The sequence below is a fragment of the Hermetia illucens genome, chromosome 3, assembly GCF_905115235.1.
Source record: "Hermetia illucens chromosome 3, iHerIll2.2.curated.20191125, whole genome shotgun sequence".
Lineage (NCBI taxonomy): Eukaryota > Metazoa > Arthropoda > Insecta > Diptera > Stratiomyidae > Hermetia > Hermetia illucens.
Genome location: NC_051851.1, coordinates 89,597,976 through 89,616,839, shown reverse-complemented (window position 1 = coordinate 89,616,839; position 18,864 = coordinate 89,597,976). Strand labels below are relative to the sequence as shown.

Genomic DNA, 18,864 nt, shown 5'->3' with positions numbered 1-18,864 from the left:
TCTTGTTATGAATGCCGTTCTTCAAGCAGCAGTACCCGGTGAACGTGGAGGACTTCTTGTATCTATCGAAAGCGTGGTTTGTATAGATGATGCGCTGAACTGCATATCGCTTCACACAATAATAGCGCTAAATCCGCCTTCGTTGCCTTGTCTAAAATCTGGAAATGCAATTATCTCAGCACTAAGTTCAAGTTGAGACTCTCATGTGCTAATGTTATTTCTCCATGGATGAGTTCATCAAAAGGCAGAAGTGACAGTGGATAGGTCACACAGCGACAACTCGATTGCTGACTACTGTATGAAGTGAAATCCACTATGCTAAGTTGGCCGACGATTTGGCCGCCCCAGGAACAATCTCGCAAAACAGTAGAGAAGGTGTGGAAGCATCTGGCGAGATTCCTCAAACGGAATTGCATTTCAAGAAACCGCGACATTTCAAATATTCAAAATGGTTGTCTCCGAGAATAGGTAATTCAGCTTACCTAACAAGAAGAGGTGATAGACTGCACGATGGTCGCATCCGTCAAACAGTTGTTACATGGCGTACTTGCATATGTTGCCAAAAGGAGGGAAACCATAGGGAGTATATCATGCTCTTAACAACCTTGTATCGATAAGCAGCAGTATGAAACATTGACAATTTGGCACAAGGGTTCTACGAGGAAACATTTGTTTTTTTTAATATTTAATTTTTTAACTAATTCCAATTGTCACGCATAGTCAATAGAAGCCAATACGTAAGCAAGCAATTTTCCGTATTTAAGGTCCTGGTAATAGCCTCGTCTTAAACCATAACGATGGTGCGAAACAATTGTAAGATCGCCCATATATGTAGTCGGATGCTCAGCAGTAAAGAACAGTGTTTTAAAATTGATGTTTTTAGACTAAACACCAAAGCATCCAACGAGCGCATTGAGATTGCAGCACCAATTGGCTACTAAAAAATTGGTGAGTGCTGGATACATCTTTTATTTCCGATCATAGAATAATATTAATGGTAACTGTGAAGTAGAAAGAATAGTAGGGAATTCCAGGAGAGCAGATCGGGACCCCTATATACATGGCAACTGAGTAATAATATGGCTCCCCTAAAGGTGGGAGGTGATATTGGGAATGGAATGGAACTGAAGGCACTGGTTTCTTTTTTGGAAGAAATGTTTATTATTTGATTGCAACCATTAGAAACTTAAAATACATTTCAATTATTAAAGCTAGTATATAACTAAGATAATCCCATGATATTGCCGGGAATTTCCTTTGAATCATTTTCATTTTTACATTTGTTTGTTTTCTTCAAATTACATTAAAACCAAATTTTTAGGGAGTGGTGATCAATATTCATTTTTTTATGTAAAAAAAAGAGTAAAATTTTTAAACTATGCAAGTGCAGACACATTTCCGAGATTCCTGGGGTCATTTCTTTTCAGCGTCTCGAATGTCCGATGAGTCGGAATTCTCTTAGCCATTGTGTTGAGGCGACTCTTTGATCTGGCTAAGTGTTTAATCATATCATATCAATTTCTTCCATTATTGTCCTAGTCGCTAAGTCTTTATGGAGATATGCGTTGCAGAAATACCAGGGAGCGCCGGATATACATCTCAGAACTTTAGACTGAGGGCGCTGTCGCAGATTGGTGTTAGATGGTTTGGCGGAGCCCCATAGTTGAATCACATAAGTCCACACAGGCTTAAGCATCGATTTGGAGATCAACAACTTACAGTTCAGAGAAAGTGGTGATTTTTTGTGAGGAATCCACGGAAAATTATAAAACTTAAGTTTAAGTTGTTAATTTTTTGCTTCTATATGCTGTTTGCAGGTGAGCCTTCTATCGAGGTGTATCCCTAGAAGAAATACGTGATCCGATTGAGGTATAGTCATATTGTTGATTTTCACTTGGGGACAAGGTACAGGTCAGCACCGAGGATACTCCCCTTCGCACTTCTCTGCTGCTCTGATCTTATATTGTTCACAGAGAATATCCTTGTATTTCAGCTGAAATCTCCGCACCGTTAAATACCATATTAACACATTGTGGAAACAGCCAGAGAATAAACGTTTGATTTTACTAATAAGACTTGCGTGCCAAACCTTGTCGACATCCAGAGGTACTGCTGTACTATATCTTCTGCCTTCAAGAGAAACTTGTTCTATTCTATTGTTCGGTTTCTTAAATCCGAATTTGTGTATTACGTTGATATCTGCTAGGATTGGCAATAGGTTGTGGAGTAGTAACATTTCCAATACTTTCGATATTGTAGGAAGAAGGCTAATCCGTCGTTATGGGTTGAGTTGCATGGCATCCTTTCCAGGTTTGGGAATCATTGTTATGATTGCATTCTTCTAACAATTCGGGAATTATTCGATTCTCAAGATTGCATTGAACACATAACACAGTAATTTGAGGGCTTTTATTACCAGCGGCTTCAACATGATGGAAGCAACTAAATCATACGCTGGAGTTTTTCTACGGTTGACTTTTTCTTCAATGATGCTTTCAACATCTTTCAGGGAAGTTTGCAGGTGGCTTAGCTTGGTGCTAATTAGACATCTGGGAAGTTCAAATGACATTTGAGGATCGATTGGTTGAAATATTTTTTCCGAGTGGGCTGCGAATACTTTGGCTCTGTTCTTATTACTTTTAACCCAGTTTGCCACGGTGGTTCTTATTGGGCCTAATAATGTTGCTAGCTGCTTTCCACAATGAATAGTCACACCCTAATCGAACGTTCTAAAGAACACTATAGCTGATTTCCTTTTTGAATGTTCGCCAGTTGGTGGATTTGTTCGTCACTCCAAGTTGAGATTTATTGTACATAAGATTTTGCACCGTGATAATTACAGGAGAGTAGTCTGACGATAGCTCATAAATTGTTTGCACTATTGTTGGCGTGGGATATATAGTTGAGACCCCAAAGTCTGGAATTTTGCTGATATAAATCGGCCAGTAATTACACTGACCTACTGATATGTGGTTAAGTTTGCTGCCTAAAACTGCCACACAGCTGGCGTTTAATCAAAATCGTTGATCCGCCTCTCGCTTTATCTCCAGAGTGTTTAGCATCATAAAAAATGATATTAGATACAAATCAATGTCATGAGTTTTCAAGAAGAGGATAGTTTCAGCTCTTTGTTGGTTTAGGACGTTTGTATTCGAACGAGCAATTTGGATGGTATTTATTTTTTATTTAAAAGAATCTGCAACATCATAGTTTTGCTCTTTATTAGTTCCTGGATTATGGTGCTGATAGTATTCATGAACGGATTCGACAGTGCAGCAATAACAGGAGATAAATCTTGCTTCGAACTGTTAGCGGCAGGTTCCTCTTTGGTGTGGTTTTACACTACATCAGCAAATCGCACTCCAGGCCAAATAGATGAGGCTGATAAATTAGGGGAGCTAGCTCGAGTTTGTATGTTATCTACAAAGTTCATTTGTTGTTGCTCCTATTTTTGAACAGGTAGCGTATTTTGGTTCAGGGTTTCATACACTTCTTATTCTCGAGAACTGGCAGTATGGCTTTGTCGACAGTTGCTGCATTATCTGGCTGTAACAGCTGTTTTATTTTTGGTATATAGAACTGTATAATATAGTGGTGTGACGTGTTCATACACTGGACAGGATCTTCTGTTTGTTTGCGATGTACCACGGTCGAAAAGAAACCCCGTCACAATGGGAACAGAAGTTCTAGAATCCATCAACAGAGCGGGGACTGACCGAGGAACAAAAGTGCATTGTCAATATACAGCAATGCGATCAGAAAAGCAAAGCGAACACTGCTTCAGGAAATTCTGAGAAGAGATTAAGCGAACCACAGCAGCATCCTAGCTCAACAAGGCTGTAGACAAGGAATAGAGGTCCAGGCTTACACTGACGGTATTATATTTACCTGTAGAGGTAAATATGGGGACAGCTTACACGCCTATCACTTCAGCTAAGGTCACCATTGTACCATTCACTAGACAGGACTAGGAAGTGTTTTTTACTTGCGAACCATTAAAGTGCATGCTATATAAGCCAAACGAAAGACAGAGCTTAAATATTTCGAAATTGCACAAGTTCAAAAACTGCTCTGGAAAACGCATATCGGGAACATATATCGGAAGGCTACATAAGCTATGTTGATTTCCAGATCGGCAATAAGGATATGTTCAAACCTTTCTGGGGCCTCCTCCTGGGGTTGACTTATTTTCGTCTTTACATACAAATGCAAACGAGGAGGGAAACCTTCACAACGTCCGGGAGTATGAGAGAGGCGGAGAGTTGCCTAAATGCCTAGATCGGAAGGAAGATTGAGGTAGTATTCAGGTGAAACATAGGGATTATATGGCAATGAAATTTAATTTCCAGAAGAAATTTGAAGCACGAAGGAACAACAGGACTTAAATCAGCAACTGACGGATCCCTTATAACACAAGAAGCAGGCACAGTGGCTACTGTTCCAAGGAAAACGAATTTTAAACCATAAGTAAGGACACTAGTATATTTCCGCCATGAATAGGTGTGATTAACTTTCTGCGCATATTCTGGGGGAATGTCTAGCACTTCTACAAATCAGACTAAGGTAGCTACTCAACATAAAGTGCCAGTTTGAAACAGGTAGAATTAGTAAACATCTTAAAAGTTCCTCTCGGTTATAGGCTTCACCGACATACTGTAGTTATTAGGTAGCCACAAAAAAGGGACCAGGTCTAGCTTTCCTTGCTACTATTATTATTATTCCCCTTCTTATTTCACTCCAATACAAACATCTCGCCTTCCTTTTCTGAGGTTTACCCTGACCAATTTTTTTAATAGTTGATTGATGTCTGAATTTGAGGCAAATGCACGAAGATACAACCTTATCGACTTCGTTTATGTAAAAAAATCCTCCCTTATTAAATATATGAAGGAAGGCCATCATCCGATTCTTACATTCCAAGTGCAAAGGTCCAGGCTGAACCTTTTCAGTTTTGGAGTTTAATTATTTGAAAGCTCATCCATAATTTTGTTGGTAAATAAATTATCTTCCGAATTCCATAATGCGAAATTCTGTTATTCATTTCCATATTTTGCGTCTGGCGTGATGGGTATTGATTTTGAAAGACAATGAGTTGCAAATTAAGGACATTAACCTGTTGCGCATTTATAAATTGTTCAATGAATATAAAATAATGTTCAACTGTTAATGATAAGCGGTCAATGCACATTGATATGAAATGCAAATTTATTATCTGTTTCCGTTGATTCGTATTTACACAAGGTTCATAGGATGTAATTGAATTTATTTTGCATCTCTGTTGTCATGGTTTCGCTACAAAATATTGTGCCAAAAAATTCAGAAATCTAACAAGGCATTAAAAAGTGCTTAAAGGAGTTGAGAGTAAAATGAACTTAGCCTCTCAGTAGTTTAGTATTTTCAGTTTCCGTATTTCTCCCGAAATTTTCTGATGCGTTTAAAGCGAAACGCGAATATTTGCAATACTGGACGCGTAAGGATAGGTTGGAGTATTCCTTTTCACCGCCATATTTTTCTATTCTTCACTTTTCAAATTCAGAATTTTCAAAGTTTTTGAGGACTGGCTCAAGTTTAACACAGCAGACGACTCCGAGCTACGTCCCCTCGTCCACGGCGTTGGTATATAGAACAAAGATGTCGACATGTATTATCTCCCGCTGTTTGAGATATATTTCTGAAAGTTACAGACTTGACAACAGCAATTTGTGAAACGTTTATCATCAACAACTTCACCCGAAACCCATTTTCACCCCCGAAAGCACAATTACACAATGGAACGATAGCGACGACGACTTGAATGAGAAAATAGATAAGAATTTTCCACAAAAATAATACATCCCCATTTGAAATAAACATGGGCTTGGATATCATCATCATCGTCGTCATCGCCGTCATCATCCTTTTCCTAAGAAAGACCAAGAAATATGATATGACTTCACTTACATTTTTGAACCACGAGAATGATGTTACGGGTGGTCTGGCATCCGCCCTGCACTTTAGCGTCACGTTTTGCCCTTCAGCTCTGGTCACCACGCGGCTCGGATCCTCGTTCGCCAAATGCACTGACACAGTCGGTGGATCTGCAATGGAGCAAAATAAATCAGGGAATTCAGTACATGGTTTACTACGCAGACAGGAGCAGATAGGCATCGACGTCGGATTTCTGCTGAGTGCAATTGGGATTCGGCCCATCGTCTCTAATGCAGCTATTCTTAGCGGGATAGCAGCTTTGCACAAAGAGGCGTCCGACGTGATGGAGGGCTTACACTGCTTGAATGGCCATAATTCACAAATACACGTAGTCATGCACACGAATAACACTATTTTTCTGGTGAGTCCTGTAGGAAGTTTTTGCCATGGCATCTTGCTTATTCTATTGCTGTCTATAGATATTTAACAAAAAAGGTTCATCTGCAAGTAATTGAACTTGTCTTCCTCGAGAACTGACAGAAGATGTTTTGCTGCCTGGAATTTTCTCTGCATGGAGACTGTTTGCAGAAATTCACACCGAATTTTCATATATTTCGTAAAATAATCCAGAGAAGAAAATCAACTTGACCTGATTAGATTTACGTCGCAGACTACTAGGGAGAGCTTCGCATTCCGGAGAAGTTGAGCTCTTGTCGTTAATTAAGTATCAGTGATGCTGAAGAGAAGGGAATTCGGAAAAGGTTTTCAAAAAAATCCAGCAACGAGGAATTCGCGTGCCTATCCAGTGGATGGACAAATGCCAAAGTAGCTTAGGAAAAATATGCAGCTATCCTTCGCCTATGTTAATTGGAAAATAACGGAGGAGAAGTGGGGTCGAAAAAGATTTGATCTTAGTAACTTGAGAGCGTTTTGCTTCATTAGGTATATTTAGTGGCTTGATTGCATTTTTGGCGCAAACGGTAAGTAATATAAGCCAAAGGAGAAATTGATTTACACCTTATACAATCACAAGTTAATTCGAAGTGACACATACGGAAATGGGCTATCTGCGATATCAGGAAAGCCCATAAATATGATCTAATAAACGCAAGGTATCGGTCGAAAGATGCTTTGGGCAGAATGAGCTGGTTCTGTTAACTACGGCTAGAACAGATAGAGCTTATCAATAAAATGCATTTAACTCTTATTTGACTTTTGGCAGACACCGCCACAGACGGTCCAAATCCGTTTGAGAAAGAATAAGTGGAAAATCACTATAGATTGGATGACCGTCTCACACCTAGGCGGCTCAGAGGGTAGGTGCCTTATTAATAATATTCGTAATTAATTTATTAAATTTTCACCTCACTGAGATAGTGACTGTTTTCAGATGGAGGGGATTCAGAAATCACCAAGAGTATTGCTTACTTGATGTAAAAGAGGACTAAAAGGGATACAAATTTGCAGGCTAGTAACGTAAAGATTTCACGATTTTCGTGCCACAGAGTTCCCACGTTGCAGAGTGGACCTCGTATTAAAATGAGATGTCGCAGACAGCCGTCCACAAAGGCTTTTAGCCTGGTGATCACTTTCCATGTGCTACTCCAATACAGCAAAACAGAAAGAATGCTTGCACAGAACAGTCTTAAATTAATTTTGGTGTTGAAATACCTGCATTTCCAGATTTTCAATAAGGACTGTAACTTTAAGCTGCACGTAAATCTATGTTATGTGTATATTCACCAAATATCGTTCGGATCGCTTCAGCCATTTTGGAGAAAAGTGCGTGTGGCAAACATACAGACAGACAGATAGACAGACGGACAGTGAATCGATTTTAATGAGGTGTTGCTTTACACAAAATTTTAACAAGCTAAAAGCGAAAGTGTCTCCAGGGACCTGACCGTTCGTATAAATTCACTTTATACATATGATTATGACAGCAAACACGTCCTAGAATGCAACAAATTTACATGAAATGCAGTAATCTGACTTACAAAAACTTTATTGATAAGAGTTTGGTTGCGTTTAAGCTTTCCAAAGTTATGGCCTATAGTAACGCCTAAAATAATTCCAAATTTTGTACTTCTAGGATGAACTTAAGGGGGTCTCAGACTAATTTCCAAAATATGGTAGCGTACTATTATCGTACTTTATTTGTGCAGATATCGGAACGGAATATATTTTGACGCCTAAATTTTGTAGACATGCATCACCGTTATTTTTTTCAGATTTTTCGGTTGGATATGTTCTGAGAACGAGACCTGTTTTACTTCTTGCGAAACCCATTTTGAGTCTTCGCCCCCTATGTTTCACCTAACGTCAGGAGTAAGTTCAACTTCGAAAAGTACTAATCGTGTCCATTTTATTTGATAACCCACCTGACTATATTCTGTAACAAAACATTTACACAGCATGTATGGGAACTTGAACGCCAAGAAACTTAACACAAAATAGCGACACTGTATGTTAAGCGACACATAGACCACATGTTCTCACCAAATTTTGTAACAATCGGTTCAGCCGTTTCGGAGCAAAAGTAGGTATGACAGACAGACAGACGGACAGACGAACACACAAGGCAGACCTTAAGTCGATTTTAATAAAAGTTTGTTTCACACGAAAGGGAAGGGACCCCAACAAACGTGATGCTTTACGCCACAATGGGTTGCAATTTTAAATTGGAGTTGGGGTTCAAGTTGGCCGGGTATCAAATAATTTCCGAGAGGAAGTTGGGATCATTATGGTGATGCTGCCCCTCAGTAAACCTTGCATGTAAGTTTGTCACATGGAAAAGGAAATATTTTGATGCTATTCTGTGATAAATTTGATGATATTCCATTGTTTTGTGTAGACGGCCATGCAGTATCTTTTTAATAATATTAATCGTTGGCGCAACAATCCATATTGGATCAGGGCTTTGAAGTGTGTTAGAGCACTTTATTCAAGACCGTAACAGTACACTACAGTACACTGTAGGCGGCAATGTGCTCAGCATTGCGCTTGCCCGAGATTATTACCCTGATTTGACTCAGGTGCTCATTCACCAGTGAAAGTTGGACCGCGACCTTCCGTACGATAGCCCTGTGCTCTCTTTTTTAAGGTTTTGTCTAAAATCTGTTTTCATGTTGTTCCCTTTACATGCCTCAAGTGGCGCCACTTTGTGTTAAGTTTAAGGGGGCTCCCCATACATGTGAATGGATGGTGCAAAATGTTTTTCTTAAAATGTGGCCATGTGGGATACTAAATGGAAGGGCTCAACTAGTACTTTTCGAAACTGGTTCCATATTTGATATTGGGCTAAACATAGGGGAGTGAGGGCTCAAAATATGACCACCAAAAATGCAACAGGTCTCGTCCTCAGAAGCTATCCAACCGAAAAATCTGAAAAAAATCACAGTAGTTCACCTCTACGAAATCTAGGAATCAAAATACATCTGGTTCCGATATCTGCATAAGTAAAGTTAATAATAGTATATTAGCATATTTTAGAAATTTAGCCGGAAACCCCGCTTAAGTTCATGCTAGAACTACAAAATTTGGAGGAAAGGAGGACATAGTGCAGAATTTAGTCAAGTTTGAAGAAAATCCAACTATTATCAACAAAGTTATAGGGGGTGAAACTTTGCCATTTTAGTGAATTTCGTGCATTCTACAACGTGTATGCCGTCATCATCTCATATCAATTCGTCAATACCACAACGAAGTAAGTTCATATGAATGGGGTCGGAAAGAATTATTTTGTTTTAGTTCTTTAGACATTTGCATATAAATATCAATTACTTCAAACAGACATATGTATATGGAGGTATAATATATGGGTGCTAATGAAGTTTGCGAGTAGTGTATAATTCAGATAGATATAGTGTACATTAAACCAGTAACTATATATATATACATATGTATGCTTTTGTGCACGAAGTAAATCGGAAATATGAGTACGATCAATTTATATACGTGCATATATTTGTACAGTATTCGGAAATAGGCAGTTTGTTTGCTTAGGGTAAGCATAATATCTAGGGCTGTAGTATGTACGTATGTCTGGTAGTTTGGAAAAATGTGAAGGAATATGTTGGATTTGTAGCTATACATGGAGAGAAAAATGTGCATTGAAGTTTCTTACAAAAGATGAACACAAAACCTTAATACCTGAAGCGCAAGCTGCCGGTATTCGGACTTGTTTTTATCTGGTGTAGGTTGGCTCCTTCATATTTGTTAATAATATTGAGTTCCTAGTGTGAGGCGTGTGAGGTTGGCTGCCATCAATACAATGCTTTCCAGATCAAATTATTTGTGTAAATGGCTTTTTAAAAAGTGGAGGGCAATTACATTTTTAACTATGTGCACACGGACCTGTCATGCTCTTATTATCCTTCACATAGCAAGACACACAACCTTTTATACCTGAAGTGTCTAGCTTCCGGTTTCCCGACTTGCTGCACTTGATTTCAACGGATAGCGTCTTTGTTGGTCATTTCGAGGTTACCATTTACTTATTAATATTATGAAAATACAACGCAAGAAATGTAATACTGTGAAAATTCGAGTTGGCAATCACCAGGTCACTTCAAAATGAATAATTAGATACCGGGGATAATGATAGCCGCTAAGTTTAGCTTCTAAGGGTATAAAGGTCCTGGAGATTTAGCATGAGTGCATGCCGTGTAGGAATAGTTCCACGGTCCTCTCCGGACGCGCATTGATTTGAGAGCTCCACTGTGATTGGCATAATACCAGTTTATACTCATTGCGTGAATATTTGCGCCGCTTTGGATTAGACGATTCCCCGGACAGTCCTAAATGCCGCTACACCTAAGGATCCTAACGTATTATGTTCCATGGTCTGGGATTTGCGAATGCAGGAGGGAGGTTAAACGACGCCCGCGATGTAGTTATTGGAGCCATAATCTCGTAGAAGGAATGAAGAGATCGGAAATAATCACGAGAATATAGCCGGAGAAGTCGGGTGGTTTTGGTGGTTAAGAATCCCGCACAGCGCTACAATTTGGCACAGCACCATCCTTTTAAGATTTTCACCTCCTTCCATTGGAAAAAATAAACGGAATATTCTATCCCATAAAATTTTAAAAATTTTTGAATAAATTTTCTGAACTCTATCTGCGGACATATTTTTTTCGAAGGTATTGACCGAAAATATATCGTGTATAGGATGAGAAAGGTTCGTATGCAAAGTAATAGGAAATCTACGATTTTTCATGGGGTCATCTGGGGTGTAATCCTGTAACGCATTAATGAACATCTCGCGAGGTTAATTGACAGAAAGTAAGCTGGCTGGTTTCACTCCGCATCCTCCTACGTTGACCAACACCGGCTCTTCATCGATTTTGAGAAAGCTTTCAATAGCGTCAACAGAAAGTATATCTGGAGTACTCTAATCAGAAGAAACTAATAGCTATTATCAGAACGACATATGATGGCGCAAAATGTCACGTGCTGCACCGAGTTAAAATCTCGGAGGATTTTGAGGTCCAAACCGGAGTCCACCAGGGTTGCATTTTGTCGGCGATATTATTTCTTCGTGTTATCGGTGAAATTCTGCATGCTGCCTTGCCCGAAGGACGTAGAAGAATTCTATAGACAAGGACATTTTCGCCCTCTCAGGAGGTCATGAACCTTGGCCAAATGGCTCTGGATTTGAAAAGAGAGGCAAGTAGAATTGGATTGAAGATAAACACCAACAAAACCAAGATTATCAGTCTGACTGGTCATCGTATTTTAGCCATCTGCATTAATCAACAGGTGTCCACCAATTTCTATATCTAAGAAGCGTGGTTTCCGTGGATGGTGGCATCGAACTGGATGTTGCCCGATATAATAAGAGCGTGGATCTGTTTTCGCTGCATTGTTCTTAATCTGGAAATGCAGTTATCTCAACACCAAGATCAGGTTGAGACTGTTCTATGCTTGTTCTTTCTTTGTTGCTATTTGGGAGTAGCACATGCAAAGTAACTCTCACTCGAAGGTTTCAAGTCAGTCGTCAACACCTGTCTGTGTCATATCGGATTACACTGGCTATCTCAAACCAAGAACTTGGTTCGCACTGTGATCGGAAGTACCAGTGGATAGGTCACAGATTAAAAAGGGGCGACAATAGCATTACCGGCTACGCCGTGCAATGGAATCCACTTTCCTAAAATGAATGAGTGCAAGCCTCTCGTGAAATCATGGAGAATATTGAAGGGCATTTAAGATAATCGCGAACGATTAATGCGCTATATTCCACCAATGGTTGTAAAGCAAACATATATATATATATATATATATATGGGGTATCAACTAAGAAGTTTCATTATGTACGTTCAACTTTCTTATTTTTGTTATTGATTGGGAAATAGGAGAGTGGGAGGACAAATTGTGCAGACTAAAAATGAAGCAAGACTCATACTCAGTAAGCAACTGAAAAGTTCAAAAATATCAAATATCACATATCTACATAAAGCCCCATGCCGATTTTGCTAAAAAATTTAATAATAATATATTGATAGACATGGGGTAGCTTCCTCCAAACTAGCTTTGTACTGATGAAGGGGGTAATTTGCTCCCGAAATATATATTTACATTGAAAACTAAAAATTGCAGTTTGGAGGAAGCCTAAAATAGATAGACCCCGTCTAGACTAACAACAATCTAATCTCTTCAAAATAATATATTGCCAGATTGTGGAAATGTAATCATAGTATTAACCTTTAACATACCAAGGCGATTCTGCCGCAACTACAATGAATAATCAAACCTTATCCCAAATTAAGTGAAAATTGATTGAATTGATGAAACGGGGAAACCGCATTAGGAGGTTTTCATTCGGGAATCGTTTTTTTTATCATATAGATCATTAACTTAGCTTTCCCGAAATATTTTGAGAAAATTTATTGCGAAATTTATGGTCCTTCAGATTTGATGAGCGGCAAACCGTAGGCTCGTGCGCCCAGCATGTAGTCGCTTTATCTCCTTATGTAATACTTGACGTCCCTTCGACGAGTGTAATTGGATTTATTGTAACAGTATTTTGTTTGTAAGTATGAGTGGTCGCTGCCTTCTTATTCGAAAGGCGACTTTACAAAGCATTTTTATTCAAACGCGTTTTTCTCAAAATGACATTTTTCACATTTGCGGGAATGCTAACTCAAAAAGTAATAAACCGATCATTATGAAACTTGGAAGTATAATTCACCATAAAATTACCAACAAAATGAATCAACACTTGGGATGATGTCATATTTTGAAGGGTACTTTCTTTTGCGGTATTTGTAAAAAAACAGTGGTGAAAATTGAAAACTTGTTTTTCAACAGTTGCGAACTTTTTGATCCTGATTATTTTTACCCGCATTGAGAGTTATATTCATAGAAAATAACTTAATAATGTAAAATGAAACGGGGGACCGCATTAGAAGGCTTATTTTCACGTATGTTTATGGAAATCCCTTTTAGTAGGAAAAATTAATTGGAATTCAATCAAATTTGGATATTATATTAGCCAAGCAGCTATTGAGATTTTTTTCTAAAAATAATGAAAAGTTGACATTGTTCCGCTCAAGGTTATAAACTTGAGTTGTCTAACTGACATATACTACAATTTTTATTTGAAACCAAAAAGCTCAATGCGGATGAAAATAATCAAAATAAAACAATTACAGCAATTGTTGTTTTCACCGCTTTTTTTAAAGAAAGTAAAGCAACAAAAGACATGAAAAAATGCTACAATCCCAAATGTTGGCATATTCTTAGTAATTCTATTTAAATTTATAACTCCGAATACTTGTGAAGGGGTAGGGGTTTACAGAACATAGCGTCCGCGCCTTGAAAAAGCGTTTTGTGGGAGAATCGCTTCTACGATATAGAGATCGTCTAAATATGGTACTACTAGTACATCAGTAAGAGAGACCGAGCTACTGTCCGCTATAATATATGCAAAACACGCGTGTTGATTAATTAAATAATTAATTAATAAATATTAATTAATCAAGGGGGCAATACATAGAATCACTATGAAAGTTATAGAGGTTTGCTCAGGCACTTTGCTCGAAAACGTCTCAATTATATAGCGAAAACTATTCAACTTGCCAACTCCCTCTTTTTCCAATCTTTAATGACGGTTTCGAAAGTATTTTGAGTATGTTATGAATAATGAGAGTGACTAGTAGTTATTTTGGCAACCCAGCGCACAAAAATAAGCAAAGAATTTATCAAGCGCATAGACGAAGCAACGACGCTTCAAAGTAGACTGGAACAGAAACAAGAAAAACCTTAGTGAATATGCTCTTTCTGAAGACGAGTAAGGGGAGTTCTACCCGCCAGCAATAGCAGAATACGCGTTGTAATGGTAGATAATCAAGTCTTCATATATAATTTATATTTCAAACACTTTTTCTCGGAATGATAATTTTCAAATTTGCTGCAACTCTAACTCAAACATAAAACATCCGATCGGCTCAAAATTCTAGAATATCTAGAAGTGGTTGAATTGCTGTCGGTGAACCAGTAGTCGGACAGTCAGAAAGGCTACTAGAAGACAAAGGTTCGTAAAAAAAACTGACTTCCTGTACGACTGCATTTTAGCATATATATCCAGCATAGACCCACAAATACAGGAAAAATATTGTTAGAAGACTAAGTGGAAGGGCTGTCAAACGCGTTAAATTTGCAAAACACACACGGAATTTGCATATTTTTCTTGTATATGGTAGAATAAACTATCTGCAACATTTTAAAGGACTAGCTGAATAAGTCTCTAAGACTTGTAACACTGATGAAGGGAAGTGGTTCCCGAAATAGCGGTTTTCGCATAAATAGTACCAACGAAAAGCAAAAGCAAGTCCGTTAGATTACAATTACACAATAATTTAATTGCTAGAAACACCGTTAGATTACACTTACACCAACTGCACTTTCCTCACCCTACATATTTTATATAATTTCTGGCAGTTTTTTTTTCAAAATTCATGTGAGAAAGGTAACTGCTAATAAATTACTAAAAGGCTTACGTGTTTTTTGTGATTTTAAGCCTTCTGACAGCCCTTTATGTTCCATTTAACCTTCTGACAATATTTTTCCTGCATTGACCCAAGACCCACACTTTGTTATATATCTGTCCAAATATTAAGCCGTGCAAGTTGTCAACATTTTTTCATGACAAGTGTGACAGCCCGCCATTTTTGTCTTCCAATAAGCCTTCTGACCGACGTTCACTTCACCGACAACAATCCTACCATTTCCAGCTAAATTTTTGGTGCAACGAGTAATGTTCATTTCTTCCTAATCAGTTCTCCGTCTACTGCGGGAAAAATAATAGGACCAGATCAAATTATTACATTTTCAGTGACTGATCACAATACAAAGGTATTCTCTAACGCTTCGAAAGTATTCCCATTGCTTAGAAGATGAAATTGCAGATTTCGAAATGGAAGCATCTGAGGAGATAACATCCGTTTAAATCTCCTGAAAAGTATGGTAAGATTGCAAGAAACTTGAAGCTTTTACGGAATAGACTTCGAAAAAAAAAACAAACAACTTATTTCAATTTCATGACGGGGAATTATCTCTGAAGCCCTCTCAGCACTGTAATTATTTAGCATTAAATAAAAGCCTAAGTATCTATGACAAGTCTGCTATAATGCGAGATTCTGGAAATGAAGAGAAAGTTACGATTTCCGATTTATCTTATCTAATCTGTTGGGCTTGGCTGAACTTTAAACGAAAAAATACAAAAAAGTACGTTGGATTAATGTGGGCAAACTTGTCCTATTAAAACCCAAATTTCCGCACGTGCTTCGGAAACTATGCGTTTTCTGAGTTACCTATTTTGTCAATTAAAGACTCCTTGTTGCAAACAAAAGGGCTCACAAAATCGTCCATTATGTCGAGCTACTGGGAAGAATGCTTCCAAATTAGCAAGTTTATATTTTGCGTTACTTTTCTTTTAATTTTCCCCGAGCTGGAAATCAAAAAGGCACTTGCAGATGAAATTGTTTTTTGCCGCTGTACGTAAACATCCATATGTGTTTATGGCCACTCATGTTTGAGAACAGCCCCCAAAACAAATAAGAGCAGGCAATAGAAAGCACATGCATTCCCCGAAAAAGGACCTTCATACTTACATGCTACACTAATAACTCTGGTGTCTTCGACAAACTCCCCCGAGAACCACGGATTTGAGGCTCGACATGTGAGTTCTGCTCCATCATTCTCGGATGTTACCCTAAGTGTTAGGATGCTCACTGTTATGTTGGAATCCTGGAAAAAAACGAACAAAGTAGAAAAAGAAGATGAGCAAGAGACAAATACAAACACAAAAGCTAAAACTTTCTCAATTTTCTATTTGTAATGTTGTGAGCGAAAATAAAGCTGCTGGGCTACATTCTGTGGGAGAAAATGGGAATTTGAACTTCCCTCATGATTGTTATGTGAAATTTTGTACGAAATGCTTCTTTATTGTCTACGACACGATGGGAGGAACAATACTATGTAGTATAAGAGTATGTAATACAGCTTGCTGAATTAGCCCCAGATATGAATCAAATGGAAAGGGACTGCGAATGAAATTGACGTTGAAGATTTCAACCCAAAATGTGAATATAGCACTTTGGATTTAGTAGGAATATTAAACGGACTAAAAATCCACTTTTCACAGACCTATTTAATTAAATTCAAGGCAGAAACTGGGACACTACGTTCGCATTATTCAACTTTCTGAGAACTGGAACAAGAATCGGATCCATAGTTTCGGAAAAGCGAACAGTAATTAATGTGAACAGGATACAAGAACAAGGGGAAGGAACATGAACATCGGAGTTAGGTGCTTATAGGAAGTACCGAAAGGGTAAATTGGAGGATGTTAGCTTTCATGGTAGTTGCAAACTAAGCTGAAGTAAATTTCTGCTCTGGCAAATAGACTCTGTTTTCCTAATATATGATATTTTAGGGACCATTATCAAGATATTAACCTCTTTCTTCCTTAAGGTTGAGAGGGTAGAAAGCTGGAAGCTTAAAATGACGGAGCTTTCTCTTATAGTAGTTCCGACAAGAATGGCACGGACTTCGTAATTTGGAAACCTGCATTCATTATTTTCCAGAGTAAAAATGTGCACGTCCGCCCGCAATTAAGTACAGCTCGGCAGAATCATATGCGTCCCTAACAAAAGTCATCTGATCTGCCCACCATACCCACGTCCATTCCAATGCAGTTACATATGTTAAATAAACTATTCCGGCTCCAAACTTTCTTTTTTGAAACTCAAATAGAGATGCCAATCTCTCAAACTGTGTTAATGGCTACTTGTGCACTTTTGTGTTCATCCTTTTAGAGTTGCAGACTTTACTGAGTTCCATGAAGTAGCCACAATTCCTATTTGTCCTCATAGAGTTATCTGTCTTCTTCTCCATATCTGTACCACAAAAGTTTGTCATGTTTGTATTTAGCAGAAGGTGTTTATACGTCACACGTGATTGACTTTCAAAGTATCTGAAATATTTACCCTTGCGGCTGGGTAGAAATTGAAGGGTTTCGAATTCGAACTTCTTGGGAGTATCTTTTCTTGTCTTTATATGGAAATAAATTCCTTTCTAACTTCGCACACTTTAGTTTCGTGTGCAACAAAAACTTATTAAAATCGATTCAATATTTGTCTGTCCGTATGTCTGTCTGTACGTCACAGCCGATTTACTCGAAAATGACTGAAACAATTGCCACGAAATTTGGTGGGAAGATATGGTCTACGAACCCCTTTACATGTAGTGAGTGGTACTATTTTCTCTTCAGTCCCAATACATGCAAAAGGGGGTGTAAATTATTTGTTTCACAGAAAATGGTCATGAGGGGTAGCAAATGAAAGAGCTCGATTGTTTGTCTACGACACGACAGGATTGCTTGCAGTCGGGGATAACAAACTGTATTCGAACGGAGCCTCACAGATACCTGGTTGCCTTAGTAAAAAAGGTAACCCCCATACTCGTGGCAATCAAATGAGTACCCGTAAGAAAATAAAACCCCGTACCACACACAAACTGGTTAGCCAGGCGGAGGTGCATCTCCAAGATATTGAGAGACAGGTAACTAAACCCAAGAAGAGAGAAGTTGGGACGCAAGCAGTGGATACAAGGACAACATTTGTATACTGCAAGGACAACAACCAACAAACACCACCGCTCAAAAAGCAGGGACTAGTGAAAGCACGTCTGAGATAAATATATCAAACGAAACGAAGAAGCCAGGTCTCAATGACGCAGGTGCAGTGCCAGGTGCCTTAAGGAAGGCCTGAAACCAGAAGGGGCCCTTAAGAAACCATCTTTATCGGAGCCAAGAAAACGGGGAGCATCAGAGATTAGCCCGCATGAAGGGAATCATCAACGGCGCAACAACCAGTATCCCGCCTAGGCCTACCTTAATAAGGAACTCCAGACATCCCAGTTTTGCGCCGAGGTCCACCAATTCGATATCCCTAAAAGCTGTCTGGCATCATGGCCATCGCTCCATCTTAGGCAGGGTATGCCTTGTCTTCTTTTTTACCATGGATATTTCCCTTATACACTTTCCGGGTGGGATCATCCTCATCCATACGGGTTAAGTGACCCGCCCACCGTAACCTATTGAACCGGATTTTATCCACAACCGGACGGTCATGGTATCGCTCATAGATTTCGTCATTGTGTAGGCTACGGAATCGCCTATCCTCATGTAGGGGGCCAAAAATTCTTCGGAGGATTCTTCTCTCGAACGCGGCCAAGAGTTTGCAATTTTTCTTGCTAAGAACCCAAGTTACATGAGGACTGGCAAGATCATAGTCTTATACAGTAAGAGCTTTGACCCTATGGTGAGAGGTTTCGAGCGGAACAGTTTTTGTAAGCTGAAATAGACTCTGTTGGCTGACAACAACCGTGCACGGATTTCATCATCGTAGCTGGTCATGAAGGAAATGCTCCCAAAAAATCCAAACCAGA

The 18,864-nt window shown here is 38.8% G+C and overlaps 1 protein-coding gene across 3 annotated transcripts in view; it reads right to left on the bottom strand.

Annotated features, from left to right (window-relative positions):
* LOC119652334 (hemicentin-1) overlaps window positions 1–18,864 on the bottom strand; it is a 447,036-nt gene that overhangs the window by 134,319 nt on the left and 293,853 nt on the right. For all 3 annotated transcript variants that reach the window (XM_038056346.1, XM_038056348.1, XM_038056347.1), the window contains 2 exons: window positions 16,026–16,161; window positions 5,941–6,077 (listed from right to left, as the gene is read on the bottom strand). In XM_038056346.1, coding sequence (XP_037912274.1) covers window positions 5,941–6,077; window positions 16,026–16,161 — 273 coding nt within the window. The remainder of the gene's footprint in view (window positions 1–5,940; window positions 6,078–16,025; window positions 16,162–18,864) is intronic.